Consider the following 18,812-nt stretch of genomic DNA (forward strand, 5'->3'; position numbering starts at 1 on the left):
CGAGGCAATAATATATTATAGGACAGGTTTACAGTTTGTCTCTGCTGCAATTTAGATGGAGAAGAAATTAGCACATTAGTAGAGGCATATGACAAGTTGAAGGTTATCTTTCTAAAACCTTATGCTCATGTTGAGCAGAGGGAATGTATTCCTTCAACATTTGACTATTCATTATTGAAAAATTACAGCCTTTTGATTATGTCAGTTTCTTATAAATGTGTTCAAATGCTTCTCACAGCAACATCAATAGCATACATAATTGTTATCCAAAAGCATAAGGAATCAAGATTGAATTTGGCATTTCATGAGCTGCTCTGGTAGTAATTTGTCTTTAGTATGACAGGCTGAGCACAGATTCATATGATAAACACCATAGATTATTATGAATGTCTTAAATCTGTCACACTTCTAGTCTTGTCATTCACAGATATCTCCTGTATCAAAATGCTTTGATCAAATCAACAAAGACGAGCTCATTTCATCATCTAAAACAGTAACACGAGCGCAAGCGAGATATGACCCATTTTAATATTGGATGATTACATCTTTACATATTCACAAAAAATAGTATCCAGTTTTCATAGACATTTGAGATTATTTTAATAGCTGGAAGATTTACAAATCATTATATAATTGTTAGACAGGTATGTTCATACTTTGAAAGGTGCTTCAATACAATATTTAGTAGCAATATTCAGATCGATCCAAAATGCATTTTCGCACGGACTGGCAGGAACTACTCATTTGTTCGAATTGTTATATGGATGGATCCAAAAACCTCTACGAAGTGGCTCTAGTGGCAACACTAAAGGCGATGCAGAGATGTATGTTAATTGCAATCACTTGAAATATCAATATTTTTTATTTTGTATCTTTGGTTCTACTAGGTTACAGATTTGAAACAAAAATGCATAGTTTTTCTCATCCCAACCTCCTGTTTCACGGACATCTTCTGAGATTGCATAGACTGAGGATAGTTTAAAGCACTGCCGTGTAGCAACCGAAAGTGGGAAATAAACTTGTGTTTTGCGGGTCGCTACTCCCAGGTGGTCAAATTTTAGATTTGAAATAAACACGTATCGCGTCCTTACACTTTATTGTATTATAACAAAGGATTGCACACATTCTCTGATATTGTATTGTCAGACTGATGTCAATGAAAAACTTAAAAGAGTAGCACATTGACATTAACAGTAGGAGGAACATTGTGTCTGCAGCTAAGCTGGTGAAGCAAAAACGTCTTTTTTGGGGGGGGGGAAATCTCTTCATTCACTGGCCAAATGCGGCTCTAAAAGATATCTTTTAGCCTGTGTCATACACTAGATTTAATGGATTTGTTTTATGTAATCTGTAGTTACTAACAGTGAAGGAGAATGATTCAGTGGACAGTGAGTTGTTTATTTATCTCTGACCTTAACTCACTCCTACAAATTGAAGAGGTGTTTTGGATTAGACCTCCATTATTATACTTTTTTTTTTTTTTTGGAAAGTGTGCCTGCACATAAAAGACAGCACTTACAGAAGCTTATGTTGAAGAAAAAAAAACCTAAAACATTAGAGTGCTCTAGTGCTTTGTTTTGCAAAGGTGAATAGGACTCTTTTGTTGAGTGCAAAAGAAAAAAGAACATTACATTCTCTGTGTTGCTACATCCTTGGTGTGCAGTTTACATTTCCTTTAATTCCACACCAATAAATCAAATGAGAAAATAGAAATAGCTGTATTGGATTTCTAAAAACGAGTGTTGGATCCAGGCGGGGCTGACCGCAGGTGTGGGTCAGAAGGGGAATTCTCAGTGTTTGCGCAGGGGTCAGGCAGCGGGGGACAGATGTGCCACAGAGGTCACAGCAGACAGTGGATCATAAATATGGGAGACAGGTTGATCTGGCCTATGACAAGGAAAGGGCGGCTGTACTGTAATGGGTGATAAATGTCAGAGGCTCCCTACAGCCTCAGATGAGCGATTGTTAAGTGTCTTGCCCGGGCCGCTGAAGCCTCGAGTCAGACTGACGAGCAGTAGAGGCAACATTTACGTGGAGAGAGTGGCTTGTTTGCATGACACCCCCTCCTTCCCACCCCCCCGACTCCCCTTTCACTGTCGCCATAGGCAAAATGAGAGAGGTGATTAATCAGGCTGTTAGCATGTTTGATGGAGAGTAGAGGAGAAAAGGAATCAGCGTGCAGAGAGGAGAGCGTGGAAGGCTACCGAACGAAGAGAAGAGCTCTGCCGCTCTGATTCATCAGGGGTTACCGATCCACTGAGGGGCAATAATTTTTGAAGTAACAGGCCTTGATTGCAATAATGCCCCCATAGCAACCATTATCTTTAATGAGTATTATTACTGCTGTCGTAAAATGGAGACAGGAGTAAGTCTTGTTAAAATATAGGATTACTTGAGTGTACCTTTTAATCTCTTCCTGGATCAAAAAATAGCTTTTAAAATCTCGCTAACTTCAAAAGATGAATGGATAAGAGGCACAATTTGATATTCACATTTATGAGTTAAACAGCATATATGAACAGCATTGAGTGCATCAAGTTTGCAGACTCACTTAAATATTTGGACTTGCCACTTGGTAAAGACTGATTATTGTTTTTTTTTGTTTATTTTTCAAAACTTGTGCACTTATTAAAGTGAAAAGGCACAAAACTTCCCACTTCATTTGACTATTAATTAATTTACTGAAAAAACTGCATTCGGACTTAATCTAAATCTTTAAAACAATCTACAATAAAAGTGATGTTACTGATGTTTACTACTCAATCTGTCCACCTGTGGATGTAATGGCTTTAGATAAAGTTAAGGTATGTATCAAGAATGAGACTTACATTTGGAGACTCTGGAGACTTTCCTCTTAAACTCGCCACCACCTGAACCACTGCAGCCATCCTCATCATCGCAATCCCCGCTGTAGCGTCCCTCTGTATCTCCACTTCCTGTTTCAATCTGGTCCAGAGAGCCCAGCTTCGGGATGGACTTTCCCTGCAGCAGCTGGGAATTGAAAGAAACACACACAAAGAATGATATGTATTTATTTGTAAGAAATGTACTGTCTGTGTAGCTGCATTGTTCAGCCAAATTGATCGAATGTGTTTTCACTCTGGATTTAATCCCACGAAGCAAGAAGGTTTGAATCAGAATTAAACAGTCTGGGTCACTTATTCAATATTCATAACAGGACACTGTAAACAAGGTCGTTTCATGCTCAGCACAGTATGGAATATATTTTCAGAAAATTAAGAGGAAAAAACATTTCAGAAAGGAATCTATTAACTCATAAGCTTTCCAGTCAGTTACAGTGTCTTAACAAACACAATAGCTACATCCAAATTACCATTCTTGAATTAAAAAAATAATAATAAAAATTTTTGCTTCACATTAATCTACTTTTTCTGTCAAAATAAAAATATTTGTCTTTGTTGCTTTAAAAGAATAGAGGGAAATTCCTTTGCAGAATTTTTTTTTTTCCCATTTAATTTACAATTATCCTAAACACTCCCGGGAACAAGACACTACAGTAGGAGTTACATGACAGCCCTCCTTTGTGACTGCACCATCCTGCAGGGCAGCTAAACTTTCTGCCGTATTGCTGTGCAGCAGAATCTCAATCAAAGCCTTTGTGAACTCGACACCAGGGGAAATGCATACGCTAATTGGCTCATTTAAATTCATTGTGCGTCACTGGAAACAAGAGAGAATGCTTTGTGTTGATCAGAAAGGTAGCGTCTATGCTAATTAGTTGCTGCTGAGTGCAGCGGAGAGACGGAGTCAGGGTTGCTGCCATGGCTGAGCAGAGACATACCAGTGCCTGTCTGCAGTCTCCTGCTGAATGTTGACGGGGAAAATTGGCAGTTGAAGCAACGCAACCTTTCACTTAATGTATGCTTTCCTTTTGATATAGTTGCGAGAACTACATTGTGTTATACATTTACAAAATAATTAGTTCCCGTGGTGTCTGAGGGTAATTTGAGGTTTCACTCAATTTTACCTTTTTTGTGGGAGTCCAAACGACAGAGCACTGCTCCAGGCTTCAGTATGTTGAGATCAAAAACCTTCAGCTTTAACAAATGGTAGCGCTCTGCAATAATTATCTATATACAAGAGAAACAATATGCAAAGAAAGCTTCAAGATTTCCTTGTTTATCATCTGCGCTGACTTGAAAGGTTAAAATGTATAAATGAACTTGTGTACGTGTGTGTGAGTGTGTGTAGGAGGGAAGAAACGCTGTTTACTTTTAAACGTGAACACAAATGAACACAATCACAAGACCTTTGGTCGAGTCTCAAGTCACAACTTTGTTGAGAAACTTTGATGGAGGATGAGAATCACTGGAGAGCTGACTTCCCTGCTGTTCTGCTTCAGTAAAACTTAGACAACCTGAAACATTTTTCTAACTTGCATATTGCTTCTTTTCTCCGACATGAGTTAGGTGCCATCATAAAGATCTCTGAGTCCACCAACCCCCACCACACAAAAAATAAATTAAAAAAACAACTGATCTCAATAACAAACTTTGCAGTCAAAGGCTGATTCATTCCATTCCTCTGCTGAGTGGATCATCTTTGTTGAATAAAAACTATTTCAATGAGATTCAATGGAACTCCTGTTGTACTGCATGATATGGTCCTTCATTACAATGACCACAGGCACTGTGTCTCATCTCAAATACATTTGTACCATCCTGCTGCAGTAAATAACCTCACAACTGACAGTAAAGTGGAAACAACCCTTCTCCATTAGCTGGCTAGACACAGCTACAATTCTCAAGTTTGTAGAGGAAATAGTATGGCATAGTATGGTAGGACCATCAGCTTTGGATCTTTTTATGGGTTTTTACAAAAACAGCATTGTATATTGCCTTTGATTATATATGGACATTTATTAGACATCAGAGACCCTTACATTTAAGAGGCATATAGAAACCGAGCTCATTCAAGGAGAACCCGAAGGAATCCATCCATTCGTCCAGCTTCTGCACCCTTTCTTTTGTTTTTTTTTTACATTGAACTTGAGGTCAGAGGAAGCTGGAGCTCATCACAGCTGAGTCTTCCCGTAAGGAGCCAGTTCAATACACCACCACAGGAATCTTCTCAGTGAGCTGGAAGTGATAACCATTTCAGCACTCTGCAGCCCCAAGAGTGAAAAGTAATAAATTCTGTTAGTATCATTAACTGGTGCTATGTACACATCACACACGTTCTCCAGTGAATTAACGTGAGTAAAAATCTGTCTTCAATTAAAGCAACAGGTTTTTTTATCCAAACAAGTAACTACTTCCTTAGAAAAGTAACTGGTGCTACATTTAATTGTCTCTCCTTTATTTGGCGTCTTAATATTAGTCACATTGATGTTTTCGTGGCGAGTGCTGTGCAGGTCAGTTTGATTCACTCATTAAGTGTAGATGAAGCTGCATCAGGAAGTCAAACGCTTTGGTGCACATGTTGCTTTGGTCTGTTTGACTCATTGAGTCATTATCAAAGTCCAGTTTTGTCAACAACAAGTGCTCCACTTGCAACCTGGCAATCGTCATCGGACTCCGTTTCGAGAAGAAACAGGTACTAAGCAGCTTCGATAAACTAACCTGTAAACAGCAGCAGACAGCAATTAGTAAGATGAGTTGTTTATTTATGGCCACAAATGCATCACAGCTAATGTGGAGACAGGCTAATGGTAATGTTACTGACAATTGTAAATCTTTCATGATGCTGTCAGGAAGACTGATTTGAATTCGGTAAACAGGAGTTGTTGTTTTTTTTCCGAAAGGTGTTTCAGCTAATGTTAATACTAACAGTTAACAACAGGACAAACAGACTGTAGTGTTTTGTTTTGTTTTGTTTTTTATTTACAACAAACCATTTAACAAACTCAAAACCCTTTTTTATATATATATATATATATATATATATATATATATATATATATATATATATATATATATATATATATATATATATATTTTATAATAGTAATCTGTTACTAACACATTGGCACACGGACATGTTATTCCCAAAACCAGAAGGTTTGGCCTGACTTCTTCAAAACGCTGGCTTTTAAGAGCAAACCAAAGTGTGACGTTTGATTTGTGCAGTCAATGGCAGATGACTTGAGCTGCATCAAATAGTAGTAATTCATTAATCAAGCCTCATTAGCTAATGATATTTCACAGTTAACTGATTTGTTCCAAAGCCGCGGACACATCCGTTTTATCTGACCAAGCCTGTCAATCAGCACGCCGCTCATTACTTTTGCCTTTCTGGGCCTACAAGAGAATCTGTTCTGTGTTGGACCGTATTGAATGGCTCTACTGACTTTTCTCTCACACAATGAAATCAGCCTGGATTGCCAAACTGCGTTATTAGCCTCTCTTCTCTGAATAGCATGGGATTTGTCTAATGCTGGCTGGGAGACAGGTGTTTTGATTCATTCAAACACTGCATAGCGTCCCTTGGGCAACCCTTTGGCTGTTTCTGCAGCGTGTGTAGAGTCAGTGATGACCAAAAACAAAAAAAACCCCACAAATTATACTGTTCCCAAAACAAGACTACCCATGTAATAAAAAAATAAAAATACATCACAGCATACTTTGTAATGATTTTGTGTGAATAATGATACCCTTAATTGGTCATTTTCTTTTCTTTTGGAATGATTCGAAAACCAACTAAATGTCCATCAATCGTATAAAACTACTTTATCCAAGAGGAGCTGATCCCAGCTTACACTGAGTGACGCCCCTGAACAGGTCATCAGTCCATCACAGGGCAAACGCACAGAGACAAACAATTAACTTCTCACATTCACTTCTACAGGTGATGTCGAGACGACTATTAAGACATCTTTGAATTGTCGAATTAAGCCGGAGTACCTGACGGACACGGGGTGAACACACACACACACACACACACACACACACCTGCTCCATTATAAATAGTACTCATTAAAAAACATTGACTTTTTTTTTTTACATTTTAACAATAAGTCAAACTTTGCTTTGTAAATTGGCAACTAACCAGTATATATATAATAAAATTCCCCTCTCGCCCTCCGCGGGTGGTCACCTGTTTTTCTATTCCTATATATATATATATATATATATATATGAGAAATGGCCCAAAGGAGTCTAGACTTGCACATAAAACTGAATTAACCCAAATATAACTGGACATTAACTTGACAGACAGAGAGACTTTTATGCTCGAGTTATCCTTAAGTGTTAATACATCTACTGCAATTCCCATTTTCTCTGCTAATTGGCCGTGGCCACTCTTTATTGTTAATGAAAATTCAAACACTTAAGTCCATCTGTTTTGTTGAAACACATATAATTAGAAGCAATTAATCAAAAACAACCAAACTCACGATTTCAGCATTAAAGACTATAAAACTGGATCGGGAACCTATTGTTACCTATTATTTAACGTCTATTTTACTACCTTATTGCTCATCTGTTGACTTAATTCCTTTTTTACTGTAAAAGTCTAGAAGTGACCACCACTGATAGATATAATCTTGTTTACCAGTATACAAATGTCATATGTCAAATGGTACAGGGTTTTCCATGCAACCCTGAACTCCTGATTTTAATTCATTTTCAGTTCACCGCTGACATTTTCTTCCTACCAGAATTGATGTAGTATAAATTATGACCCAACATCCATGTGTATGTAAATATTATTTTTTGTTGTTATTATTTCTATTTAATTTGACTTTTTTTTTTTACAGTATATAAGGTATCCTATTGAGACATAGTGTGTGATATCTAGTAGAACCTTAAAAAAGAAAATACAGTCCTAGTTAATTTGGAAAGTGAGTGAAATATATTCAGATAAATATAAGATATAAGCAGTGATGAATAAATCCTCAAGAATAAATTAATTTCTAAAAAGATCTGAGTGGTGTTTGATTGCAGAGTGTATTTTTGGAACAAATATTACATTTAAGTGGCTAACATAAATTTCCACTCTTTTTTCTCTTGAGTATAACTTCCAGTTCCCTTTTCAGCCTTAATGCAGTCTCAACCATCTGATGTACATAAAAAAAAAAAAATAATAATAATAATAATAATTCAATTCAATGCTGTACACATCACAAACTTCTTCACAATACCAACTGTTTCCTCCACCAGTGCAGAAAATCACAACAAAGACTGTGGTTCGTGAGGCGTCCACAAAAGATCTGGCATGGGAATTGAGGCTTGGCTCAACTTTCATCATGGCACCATAGAGAGTATACTTTGACAGGCTGCATCGCAGTGTGTATGGTTTGGCACATTTGACAGTGCAGGACAAGAAACTGCAGCAGAATACAGTAAAGCCAGCATCAAAAACTTCACTAGCACAGGCTTTCTATAGTGGTATGATATCTTCATTACCCGCTGCATAAGTAAAGCCTAGAGCATCATCAAGGACGCCATTCATCCAGCCCACACACTTCTTTATTTCCACTCCTCCCATCTGGGAAACATTATCGAAACATTAAATCAAACGGCAACAATTTCCGACACCATTTCTCCCCACAGGTAGTCGAAATAATGAATTACCCACAAACGTACAAATATGCAGACACGTGGCCATTAAAACTTGGCCCAAATGACACACAGTTTTGAGTTTCTTTTATAAAGTATGAGGCACCACCTAAATACACTGTCTGTTTTTGCCGCCTATTCTTCTGGCGCAAAGTGAAAATGAGGCAAATGAGAAAATATGAGGCAGCATGAGTAATTAAGCAAAATATGGGGTCACATATATACATTTCTTCAATGCCTACAAAGTTTAGAACAATGACAAATACCTTGCAATTGTTTTAGTTTTTTTTTCAGGTAGCATGGAGAAAGTAGCTGATCAGTATAGGAATGTCCACTCCTTTTCAGTTTCCTCTCGGCTTTCAACTCCAATTTGTGACCTCACACCATTAAGGTCCACACTTCAGCAGCTTCTACAGTAATGGAACAAGGTGACTGCCATTACTGCATCTTGCAAATGTAAGGGCATTTTCACTACGTTTATCCAACCTATGCAACGATTTAAGCCACTTTTCCCACCACAGACAAAAGTAGAGTCTATGGTTAAGAGTCCTTAAAATACTGCAAAAAAAAAAAAAAAGATCTAATGACTACATGTCATGACTGTTTGAAGAAACAGGTACACATTTTTAATATGTCATAGGTATACCGATATAAAAGTTGATGAAAAAAATTGGCAACTAATATTATGAAGAAAATTACACTGAGCATGCATTGCTGTAACTCCTAAATTATGTTTCATCAGCCCAAGACAGGGAAAAAAATGCCCTGGGTATTTTTTCTTTAATTTATGCAAAGCATTTGACTCAATCAATAATATTATCATTTCCCAGCTGAACAGATATGTATTATAGAGTGTTGCCCTCCAATGCTCTTCATTTAATGAACCAATTATTCTCGTTAAGCTTCCACAGGGATCAATCTTGAACATTCATTCATTTGTTTATTTGTTTTCTTTGTATTTCATAAATCAATGTCTTATCCATGCATTCTTGCCTTTTTTTGTTTTGTGTTTGCTGATGATACCAGCCTAGCTGTACATGGCAACTTTAAGTTTGTTATTATAGCTGTGAATTGTGAATTAGAATCTATTTTTAAACAGTTCTATAAAAATAAAATATCATTTAAAAAAAAAGTTTTTGATCACCCCCCCCCCCCCCCCCCCCCACAAAAAAAATACTTTCTCAGAAGAAGTCCAAAAATATTTATTAACTGACTTTTGGTTTCAGATGAATGTTCACATTGGAATATTCAAGTTTGTAAAAAAAACAATGAATCTGATTAGGGTAATACAAAAAGCTTGTTCTCTAATCCACACCTTATTTTGTACAACAGCTTCCTATTTTCAAACCTGAATTACTTCAACAGCATTCACACTAAACTGCTAACAATTGAGAAGAGATTCCTAACAATGGTTTCTCATTCTAAAAGAAGAATTGTACTTTATTAATCCCCTTGGGGGGGGAAAGACGTGAAACATTTGCACAGCTCTTCAAAACATATTACATATTTCTCATTCACAAGCTCGATGTGTTTCCACTCCATGGTTTTGTAAAGCTTTACGAAATCTGATTTTGTTCATCAGCCTTCCATTCATATTCAACTAAGTAGCAATCTTCACTTATCCTTCCTTCAAGCACCTTGCTATCAATTCAATATCACATTTAGAGGTCGAAAATCTGCAAAGACTTGAAGGAGTTTCTGCTGTCAATATTATCTTACTCAGCCTTCAGAAAGCTACTTAAAAACATCTAATCTTGTCTTGAGTGTTCAAGGACATTATCACTCATGTAATCGAATATCCTGTTCCCTGTTTTTCATTTTCATGTCGTGTCTGCTTTCACGTTTTTCCTTTCAATGTGTTGATTATTTAATGTCTGCACGTGACTTGACAGGTGGAGAACTTTGTAGATGTCCTTTGGGCTTTATTCCCCCCTTCAACGGTTTATTTTTAAATCGCGCTCAATGAATAAACATAGCAGACTGTGACTTCTGAGAGTCTCAGTAATTATAACTGGAAGAAAACTGGGTAATGTGACATTTGGAAGATGAATGAGTAGGCGAGTAGATTATAGACATGACTTCAATCTAGGAACCTGGAGTATGTTGAGTATGAGTATGATTACAATATATATCTTTCAAACAACAGAAGAGTTTGCATAAATATAAATTGTATGTACTTTTCAAGACTTTAGGTAAAGCTGATGACTACACTGTGAAGCAGCTCTGTTACTGTTAGACTAAACTCCTGTTTACTGGAGGAGTGCCCCAGTAAGTCGGTCCTCCTGACAGTAATGTTACATTAGTAATATGCTGCTGTCTGTACATTGTTCGTTTGCCTCAGCTCTTTTGTTTCTGTTTCCCCCGTGCTGCCATTAGTTCATAAATTAATTATTCACTTGAAGAACTGATACCATCCAGATTATAAACTATCTCCCATCATCTAAGTGACGTAACGTCAGCTGAATGTAATGAAGGGAATTAGTCATTGGACTGACTCAGACTGACAGCTGAGCTAATGTGTCGCTGAAACACTAGAACAATACAGCTCTGTGCACATTAGATATACAGGTCTACTAAAGAGACACGGAAGTAATGCAGAGGTTACTTTTTAATATCAGTGGTTACCAAACTAGTTCCACTGTTTTGTTCAAATACAACCTAATATCTAAAATCAAATATTCAATTGCAGTCATTTGCACAAGAGTCATCATAATAACTTGAAGGTCATATGACATGTTTTAGTTATCGTCATCAGTTAACCTTGTGACAGCGCTAATATGTTGCACTCAAATCAGGAGGTGAACAAAAAGGCTTCTTTTTGACATGTTACAATGCTTCTGTATACATTTCTCTCCACCAATCAAATTGTCTTGTGTCATTTTTGTGTTATGTGTAGCTCCTACAGAGGGTGTTGTAACATGAAATAGATCTTTTCAACAACATCTGTTTCGTCTTCAAACAAAAATTAGTTTCTTTCAAGCCAAAGAGAGCATACATGTTCAGATTGTTGATTATGTTTCATTTCTATTTTCTATCTCGGGGATGTCATGTGGCAAAATGGCAAAACACGCCTTCACTTTCAAGAGATGAGTCTCGCTGCGTAGGTCTTAAGCTCATTAGTATTCTCCCTGAACATGTTCTCCGTAAATACAGGGTGGGGAAGAGATCTTACAATGATCGCATTTGCCAGTCAGAGGAGAAAAAGTGTCAGGATGCGAGTTGGCTCCCAAGACGCATGCCGTCATTTCCCATCTCCCTCTCCTCCACTACAACACTAATGGCGTGTTTATTAAAGCCAAGTGCACAGCGAGAGGCAGCCGGTCAGTGATTAAGAGCAGAAATTCAAATATGAAGTGAACTTCACCATAGTAGTAATCCAGTAAATACAAGTAACAGGCCAGAGCGAACAATAAAGTCAGATCCGATAGTCCCCAGTAAATAAAATATGTGTTCAGTTTTTGGGAACATTTCTGTTTCCTTGACAGCGGCCATCAGCAGGAAATCTTTCACGTTCAAAACAAAAACGTGTGGTATAGCGATGTAGTAGATGGAATTGTTACCACAAAGCACGGAGGTCTGGTTTCACATGTGGTTCTTCCTGTGTCTGTGTGGGTTTTTCTTCAAGCCTGCTGGCTTCACCCAGCAGTTCAAAGACATACTTGTTAGGTTAATTGGTGACACTAAACTGGCTCTGGGGTCAGTCTGTGAGTGTGTGTGTGTGGGTGTGTGTGATTGCCTGTCTCCCGGTGTTGGCCCTGCAACATGTCCCCCGGGATCAAGCTCTGAGTGACTCTGGTCTGAATGAGGATGGTTTGCAAGACGGATGCATGATGTTTATGATTTATATTTAAAACCTTCTCTCAAGCAGCGAAGCGTGAAACCGAGTGATAAAGATCGAGAAGTCAGAAAGTGCTGTGAGATGGGAATTTAAAATTTATTTTTTGAGGATATAAAATTGTCAAGCCATGCCAGTTCTGCCCTCCAACTATGGTCACTCAATCTTGAACTCTAACTACGGGCTTTCAATTTAATCCAAAACAGTTTTACCCTTACAAGGCCAAATCCTAACATATGTTCACTCTCTGCACTTCACTTCACTTTACAGTATTATCACGAGAAACTCAACATTTGCACCCTTGAGCAAACAATTGGCAACAGATGGGAGCAACAAAGTCCTTTAACTGAAAGAGATCAGACTTAAAGTGAGAGGCCGTCTGCCTCCGGTGAGAGGATGCACGAGAAACAACTCCACAATAAGACCGCTGGGGGATCAGAGAGGGAAGTAGTGCAAAATAAACATATCTCAGATTTAAAATACATAACACTACAGCATCTTCTGAAGAAATGTTTGTAGTGTAAATTGTCTGATATTGGCTGCCCACATCAAAACCGTCACCTCAAAAATTAATATTGACTTTAATAAACCTACGTTACTTTTTCTACTGAAGGGAAAATAACCCCAAACGTGTGTAATTCAAATGAGAGATGGCTGGTGAAATTTAAATGCATACATTATGCAAATGAAAATATGCTTTCACAACATTCTCCAATAGTGTAGAAGTGAAATGCTGCAACAATTGACTAATTGCACAAAGAAGATTATGGCATTGATGCTCTAATTATGCTTACATACAATCACTTAGTATGAAGCTATCGTCAGGTATGTAGCTAAAAGCTGGATTTGTCTTCAAATGTTTTTTTAATTTCCTCCTTTTACCACATCGGGATAAAGATTGACACAATAAGTGTAGGTTGAAAATGTATTATTATGCATTATGTATTACTTGAGGATTTGTCTCACCTGCACAGCACTGACATCTGTTACTTTACAGATTCCTGGTTGTACCAACAATAACAAAATCAAACAAATGGAATTTGTAAGTCAAATTGAGCACGTATGTTTTGTTAAAAGAATCATCTGCGTTTTCTGAAGACCAGGATGGCAGTTATAAATTAAATTGCCTTTGCTCCCTAACCAGACTTTATACCAGTCAGATGTTAGGCTGTGGTGTGCAAATTCGAGAGCACAACAAATAAAATGTGAATATATTCTAAGTGTTAATCCTTTGGACTAAAAGGAGAGGGAATATGAATAATTCACAAGCAAAACTGCTGGTCAACCACCACATCAATGGCTGGTAAATAATTCAGTCTGCAGACTGGGTGAGGAGCTGCCTGCCCCTGATTTTGATTGAGAGACACAGGGACAGGGCCTACTTAAAGATTCTTGATGGGTTTTACCACATCAAGAGGAGAGGACAGGCAAAGAGTAGAGGAGCCAACAAATAATTCATAAGAAAGAGCTGCTGATGAGCAAGATGATGAAATCTAGAGTTTGTACACTCAGATTGTGCGATGAGTTTGTCAATAGCTGCATTGCTCTTTAGTGTTTTTGTGCAGCCTCGGCTGCAGAATCGTAATGATACATTTCCATTTAGTCCAAGAGCAACTGTGAACTGTTTCTGTACTCGAGTTCGTCAAGGTCAGAGGCGGATAGATGGAAAGAGTAAGAAACGTTTCTGATATGTAGATGAAAAACATGAAAAAATCAACATTTGCATGGACACATCATTCTCATCCTCATAAAAATGCCTGACAGTGATATCCTTTAAGGGAAATAGAATTTCACCTTTTGCTATCGTTCATATTTCACTGTGCAACTTCTTGTTTCTCAAGCCTGTCAAACGGGAAACTTTGCATTCGTGCAGACATACAGGTGTACGTTGAGGCGAACTCTCAAAATATTAATCAGGTGCACCAAGACTACACTAATTCACAGGAGCAATGTACTGTGTTTTGTGCACGCACATGTGTGCACAGTCACTGATGTGCACAAGTTGAGAGCGGGTGTGCAGTCATATATGTAATTGATGTTTCTGCTGGTCATAAACTGAGGTGCCATTAACCTCCCACCACACACACCTACAAACACACTAGGTGCCTCCTCCGTTTGCATCCAACATGCATAAATTGGAAAACAAAAAAATACCTTATAAGACATTTACCACCAGCTGCATTTTAAATCTGAACATGGCCCACATATCCTTCTCAAGCCCCAGTTTCCATCTCAAGCAGCCACATTTGTCAGTGAATTACCTGACTTTTTTTTTTTTTTTTTTTTCAATTCTGGGACCTCTTGTTGACTACAAACAAGAAGCAAATCTCAGAACATGTGTTATCAATGGCTTTAAAACAGGAAAAGAATAAAGTGGGATATGTTTTTGAAATTGATGGGAAATGACAATTCAGGTCAAGCATGCAGGCTGGCTTGTGTGCTGCACTACAACAGTTAATGAGATGCCAATCATAACTATTTGCAAATCAGGTCCCAGTGAGATGATCATGCAAACTAGATTCAAGGACTGTGAACGCACAAGCTGCTAAATGAGTCACACGATGTATAATACAAAGATCTACAATTCTGAAACAGAGAATCAGTTGTAAGAGTTCACCTTGCTAGTTTGGCTTCTGGTATCAGTATTTTGCACGTTTCCCATCTCTGAAGCAAAAATAAAAACACTTTAGATGCTCCGTTCACAAATTCACTGAACAATATCAAACAAATACATGTTGTCCAATTGTGAAACATTCATTCAGATTTCATTAAATTCATTTGATTCTAAAAACCAAACAAACTACTAATTCACACATTATAGTGTATTAAAAATAATTATGCTAAAAACAACCAAGCTAGAATTATACAAACATCATGTCATCATGACACCGAAATGAACATTACTTCAGCTGCTATGATGTGTCAAGAATATCAGTAGCATCAATTGAATCGACTCGCACAGATGCTTTATATCTTATGTGCAATATGTCTGTGTCTCACGTCACAGTGAGTCTCAACCTCAGGCCCATGACCCCGTTTGGGCTGCGCCCGGGTTCAAGTTCTGCCTGCCCAGACGTGGCCAGAATAAAATTTGCTCTCGTCCAATAAAAACAAAAGATAATTTCTAGACTCCAGAGGAGACTGGGGAAAGTGCCCGTTGATGTTTATTGAGGATTTTGCTTTTGTATGTTTGTGAGAGTGTCTGCCAGCAATGTCTGAAGCATTCTCGGGGAAAACTTCCAGTACAATACTAGTAATCCTGTAAATGCATAGAGTTATATGCATATCTTCAGCAACACCCGCTGGGCATTGCTTCAAAACTCCCAGATGAACCATCAGAGCCAGAAAATCAGACACTGCAACATTTTTTGATACATTACAAATGAATTATGTTGCATTTTTAAACAAGAGCCTATCTACTCATAAAGTGTTAACGATAAAAACTTTAAAAATGGTATCGGCTTCCAAAATGCTGCCAAATACATGATAATTAATCATTTAATCAAAGAATACTGCTTGGTCAGTGTGAAGGAAAACAGAGCGTAACCAAGTAAACGTCACGTCATTTATTTCCAGCCCAACAACCAAATACAATAATTAATGTTAAAATCTTACAATTTTTGAGCCTTTACAATCTATTAATTAACAGATTACAATATTCATCTATGGTACAGGCAAAACTTTGTGTTTGGATTTTTTTATTCTACTCCTCAAATCTGCTTTTGAACGCTTCAACAGACAAACAAGAAACAGTTGTTTTAGATTAAATAAGCTGCAGTTACTGTCAGTGTGGACTAAATATATTGATATTACACACATTCTGCACATTCATAATTACACTATCAGACTACTGGACTCTACTGTTGGCTGGAGACATTTACAAAATGAAGTTTCTTTATTGCTCTCATTTGTAATGCTCCCATATGTAATACATTATCATGGATCTAATGTTGAGCAACAGTGAAAAAATGATACAGTAATATATTATTTTGTTGAACGGTTCACTATCAATTAATGTTAAACTTACAAGTAGCAAAAAATTAAGACATTTATGGGTATTTGTAATATAAATTCATCCAAACAAAACCTTGCAAAAGCTCACGAGGAGCAGGTTACCTCCTGCATCAGTTCAGTTTCTATATTTTTATTTCATCTGTATGTGCTGAAGGGAGTGTTGGCACAGACCCTGAAGATTTGGCACAAAGTATTGGTGCACAAGAGCAAATGTATTTCAACACAAGTGGGTTTCAACTACAGATCCACATTTGTACTTTTTTAAGCAGTCATCACATTCAACCCGTCTTTTTCTGGCCATGATTTCAAACTCCCCCCAAAAAAAAGAAGAAAAACTTGAAACAGCAAAGTCTTAGAGCTCCAGTGGAAAGGCCATCTGGTTGACAATGTCTCTAAAGTTTTGACTAAACTCCTGGTTGATGTTTCACTTACAGGTGAAAACAATTGTTTGCTATGATCAAATATAACTCAAGCATCACTACTTGAAACTGACTAAAAGAAGAAACACTGACATCCTTTCCCGTTCTGATGAAGTATGAAACACTTTCAAGTCTTAAAGCCACTAGATTTTTGTGAAAACCTGTCAGCTGTGACAGGATAGGAATGTCAAAACTGTTGCACATAGACTGTTTCTGATGATTGATGATCCTCCATCCATCTTCTATACAGCAGGTACACCATGGACTAGTTTACACACACACACACGCACACACACACACGCACACACACACGCACACGCACACGCACACACCTTCACAACTCTGGGCTAATTAAAGTTAGCAAATAACATCACATGCATGTTTTTGAACTGTGGGAGGACATTAGAGAACTCGGAGAAAAACCAATCATGCACAAGGAGAACATGCTGGCTTCTAACCAGAAAGGTCCTCCGTCCGATTGGAATCCTCAATAATCTTGCTGTGTGGCGATAGCAGCAGCCAATACACTGCTGTGTGTCACTATGCTAGCTGTAAACATTGAAAAACTGAGGAAAAGCAGATAAACTGAGCTCTGTGCCGATATACTGGCCATCACAGTGGTTTACAAGATTCCTCAGTGTGTCGCACTATGTTAACATGCAGTCAACAAATGGACGAATAATGAATAACAGCCAGATATTTAAAGTTGAAGTTGTCTGAGAAAATACAAATCCAATTGCAGTCATATGAGATGATATTATAAAGATGATTAGTTTTAAAGGTAAAAAGGCACTGTGTCTTTTTTCTGTTTGATTAGCACAAAAACTGTCACCTGCTGACATGTTGTCTAGTTGTTATCGCGTTATCTATTTTGTTACCTCGTACCAATTAGCATCATTTTCAGTTTGCTGGTTGTTGTTTTGGGTTTTTTTTTTTCATAACCAAGAGACAGTTCTACTTACACCTGTCACTGACACTTTTGTAAACACCTTGACTGGAAAGTCTCAATGCAGGAAAAGCAGGAAGCTTCAATTGTGCTGTTAAAAAGTGCCATAATAGTCTGACATTTTAAAGATTCAGAACAGCCATCTTCACCGTGCATATAGATAATGGTGGTATCTAAACAAGGAGGAACTCTGCTGCATTCAGCCGGCTGTCTTACACCTGTCGAACAGAACGACAGAACAGATGATCATTTTAATCAATACAGCTGTTTGCACAGTGGACACAACACTTGCATGTTATTGATGCTGAACACCGACATGCAAGCTTGTCTTTAAATCCCGCAGCATCACCACAATAATGACGTGAAGTCATTACAATATACTATCATTTCCCCTCCGATTTCACTTGCTGGAAACTAATGTACTGGATTCTAGATGAAAGAAGCCACAATAACCATCAATACTGTTTTTATCCTGTGGTCACAATGTTGCTGGAACAAAAACAAAAATGCTGAAAGCACTTTGAAGACATCGACCACCATTAGCACGTTCTTTTACAGAGAAATGACACCCATAATTGCATGTGAGTTACTTTATTATCGAATGGAAGTTTTGTATTTTTAGAATCTTCCATGAATTGCAATAGCCCTCAGATTGGTTTTAAACGAGCTAAAGGTTGGATTATGACTGAAAACACCAAACTAAAGAAAAAAAGATGTTAAGACTCACCTTCACTTCACCAATATTTTCTGCTACACAAATTCTGTAAATGCATTCAAATTTCAGTGGATTGACACCAGAGAGAATTGCTTTGAAGGATATACAAGTGCAAAAGAGTCAAGGTTAAATGCACAATGATTCACTGTATTCTTTATATTCAAGCATTAATAATTAACTTTTTTCATCAGTAAAATGAAATGTTACTTGCATAAAGTCTTGAAAGAAACTATGCCATCGTTGAATCGTTCTGCTATTCAGGTCAATAAAAAGTCACATCATGATGCCAAAGGTCATTGGTTTTAATCATTCTGAGCAGAGATGTTGAGTCGACATATAAGACCGACCTCACTGAGCTTCC

General features: G+C 37.6%; 1 protein-coding gene across 1 annotated transcript in view; it reads right to left on the bottom strand.

Annotated features, from left to right (window-relative positions):
• Positions 1 to 18,812, bottom strand: part of gpc5a (glypican 5a) — a gene marked incomplete at its 5' end in the record, with an annotated part of 137,667 nt that overhangs the window by 51,303 nt on the left and 67,552 nt on the right. The window contains one exon of the mRNA XM_080512526.1: positions 2,829 to 2,991. Coding sequence (XP_080368652.1) covers positions 2,829 to 2,991 — 163 coding nt within the window. The remainder of the gene's footprint in view (positions 1 to 2,828; positions 2,992 to 18,812) is intronic.

This window comes from Blennius ocellaris, assembly GCF_963422515.1.
Source record: "Blennius ocellaris genome assembly, chromosome: 1".
Lineage (NCBI taxonomy): Eukaryota > Metazoa > Chordata > Actinopteri > Blenniiformes > Blenniidae > Blennius > Blennius ocellaris.